This window comes from Rhagoletis pomonella, unplaced genomic scaffold, assembly GCF_013731165.1.
Source record: "Rhagoletis pomonella isolate Grant_MI unplaced genomic scaffold, Rhpom_1.0 Rhpom_scaffold_11356, whole genome shotgun sequence".
NCBI classification, from domain to species: Eukaryota; Metazoa; Arthropoda; class Insecta; order Diptera; family Tephritidae; genus Rhagoletis; species Rhagoletis pomonella.
In genome coordinates, this window is record NW_023469884.1 from 1 (window position 1) to 2,712 (window position 2,712).

General features: G+C 47.9%; 1 protein-coding gene across 4 annotated transcripts; it reads right to left on the minus strand.

Annotated features, from left to right (window-relative positions):
* Nucleotides 1–6: 6 nt before the first annotated feature.
* LOC118756654 (GATA-binding factor A-like) lies at nt 7–2,509 on the minus strand (the record flags this gene model as incomplete). Of its 4 annotated transcripts, XR_004995135.1 has the most annotated exon segments (4): nt 7–294; nt 359–1,486; nt 1,560–1,806; nt 1,904–2,509. XR_004995135.1 is itself a non-coding variant. In XM_036491409.1 (3 exon segments), coding segments are annotated over 3 exon segments (1,734 nt in total). In that variant the 3' UTR covers nt 7–449.
* Between the last annotated feature and the right edge of the window lie 203 nt (nt 2,510–2,712).

Consider the following 2,712-nt stretch of genomic DNA (forward strand, 5'->3'; position numbering starts at 1 on the left):
TTTGAATTCCACTTACATATAATTACGTATTTATTTAATTTAAGTCAAGTCAGGTCTTAAGTTAGACCTTCACTAATTACAATTTCAATACAGACTTATTTCAAGTTAAATACACACATACATACATATGTATAGAGAGATTCTAGGTCATTAATTTTATTTTTCTTATTAAGTAAAACGAGATGAGATGCTTAAAAACCATGGCGGCAAACATTGATTATATCGGTAACATTTTTACAAACTTAAACGATTTTGGTTGCTTAAATGATTTTTGTACAATTATATTCAGAGTACCTATTTAGAAAAAAAATTAAAGTTACATACATATATAAAATTTAGTTACTTTTTAACCACATACATATCTAAGTTGTATTTTGATACTTTTTGTTAAACTTTTTTTAGAATCTTCACTGCGGAGTATGTATCTAGTCATCAGTCCTTGCTCACCCTTACGATGTGGCCATCAACTTGGCTGCCTGGATGACATTGTGCTGATGGTGATAACTGGCCATTTCGCTGGCCGAACCGTGCATGCCATGCATTCCAACGCCCATACCGACGCTCACACCCATACCCATGCCCATGCTGCTGCCAGCCGCAGCTGCCGCCGAGGAGGCGCTCAAGGGCGCAAACGAGCCGCTGAAGTAGCAGTTACTCACATAATCATAATTACTGGCATTTGCTTCGGACTTTACACTATAACCACCAACGCCACCAGTGGTTGAGTCACCAGAGCCACTGCCGATGTGCGAGCTGCCGCTGTGTTGACCCAAAGCGGCCGCGGAGTGTTGTGAAGCAGCATGGTGAGCCGCCGCCGCGGCATGATGATGATGATGATGCAGATGCGCGGCCGCTGCCGCCGAATGATGATAGCTGGGACTTGGCGTGCCGGCAGAAATACCATTAGATAGGGAGACAGCGCTGGGGGAGGAGTTGTTGAGATTGCCAATGCTACCACCACCACCACCACCTCCGCCACCGCCGCCGCTGCCAGCGGACGCAAGTAGGTGTTCGTACTTTGAGATGCTGTGCGAACCGAAGCTGGAGGCGGAGAGTTGTGCGCTGCTTGCATTGCTTTGCGGCGAATATAGGTTTGAGTTGAGCGACGAGGCAGTGGAGGCTGAGTGCACGGTGGGTGTGCTACCGGCGGAGGAGTGGGCATGCGCGTGCGCGTGTGAATGCGTATGCGAGATGGTGGAATGACGGGACTGCTGCGCGGCTGCGGACGACAAATGCATGTGATGGCTGAGTGTGTTGTGCAATGAGCTACTGGAAGATGGCGAGGCGCTGAGAGCGCTTAAGCTGAGATTGTGCAAGGAGTTGTTGTTGTTAATACTACCGCTGCCACCGACAGCGCTGCTCATGGCCGCAAGTGAGTTGTTAAGACTGCTGTTGGCTTTCAGGCTCAAATCGGACTGCAGCTTGGCGGTGAGCGCAACAGACGAAGGCAGGCTGTGGCGTTCCAAAGCGAGTGAGGACTTCGAGTCTATGGAAATGGGGAAATTTAAATTAATTAACAAATCAGCTGGCAACACTAAACTTTTTCGCACTATACTCACCATCATCTTTGCCATCCTTTGATACATCCGCCGAGCTGTTGGACTTTTTCGGCTTACGTTTGCGCGTCTGTATGCCATCCTTGCGCATCGCTAAAGGCCGATTGACCCCATGCAACTTGAAGTAGAGTCCGCAGGCGTTGCACACCGGTTCACCCTCATTGTTGCGCCGCCAAAGCGTTGTGGTGCGCGTACCGCAATTGGTGCAGCACAGTCCCAGCCGTCTTGTGGCCGTCTGCAAGGATAAAATCTAGTTTACAAAAATGCGCATGCAACAGCCGAAAAGAAGAAATGAAATTGAAGGTAAGTTTTGGAAGCAAAATAAAGGAAACACTCACTGTACTCACCAGTCGCTTGCTCGGTTTGATTAGCGGCCGATTCATGCCGTTCATCTTGTGATAGAGGCCGCAAGCGTTGCACAAATAATGGCCGGTGCCGTCGCGTCGCCAAAGCGGTGTGCTGATTGCACCACAATTGACACATTCACGTCCTTCACCAAACTGAAAGTCAATTGCATTGTCGTAGGGGGATGAGCGCTGAAAGCCGGTAGGATCGTAGGCTGCGCGCCACGAGCCCATCGAATAGAATTGCGCTGGCAGTTGGGCATGCGCAGTGCCAAAACTGTCGGTGGTCCAGGCGTTCTGCGCTGCGGCGGTGCCAAAATGGGCCGCAACATGATTGTATTGGCTTTGGGTGAGTGCGCGATTGGAAGGCACATAGACTGGCGCATTCATAGCCTGTTGGTGGTGGTAGCTACTATTGCCAGCCGCGCCGCCCGTAAGATCGGGATAGCCGGCGCTGGAGTGATACATTTTTGTTGAGAGCGGTTGTTGTTGTGTCGCACTAGCCGTCGACTGACCAAACGGCAGGTGGTTGCTGTACGCTGAACGCGGCAGTTGGCTTTGAATTTGGGAATGATAATCACTGGGTGAAGATTGTGGCGTAATGGGAGAAGTCTGTAAGCAGAAGGAAATTCAGAAAATTAGCTACACCAAAGGATACAACTGTATGTAACTTATTAAAATATAAACTCTAAAAGTATAACTTACTGATATGTATGTGCATATCAATTGTTTACGAGAAGAACACAATAATAAAAAAAAACTTTAGTAAATATGCAGAAATACCCGAAATTCGAAAGTGTTGTTTAAATAAT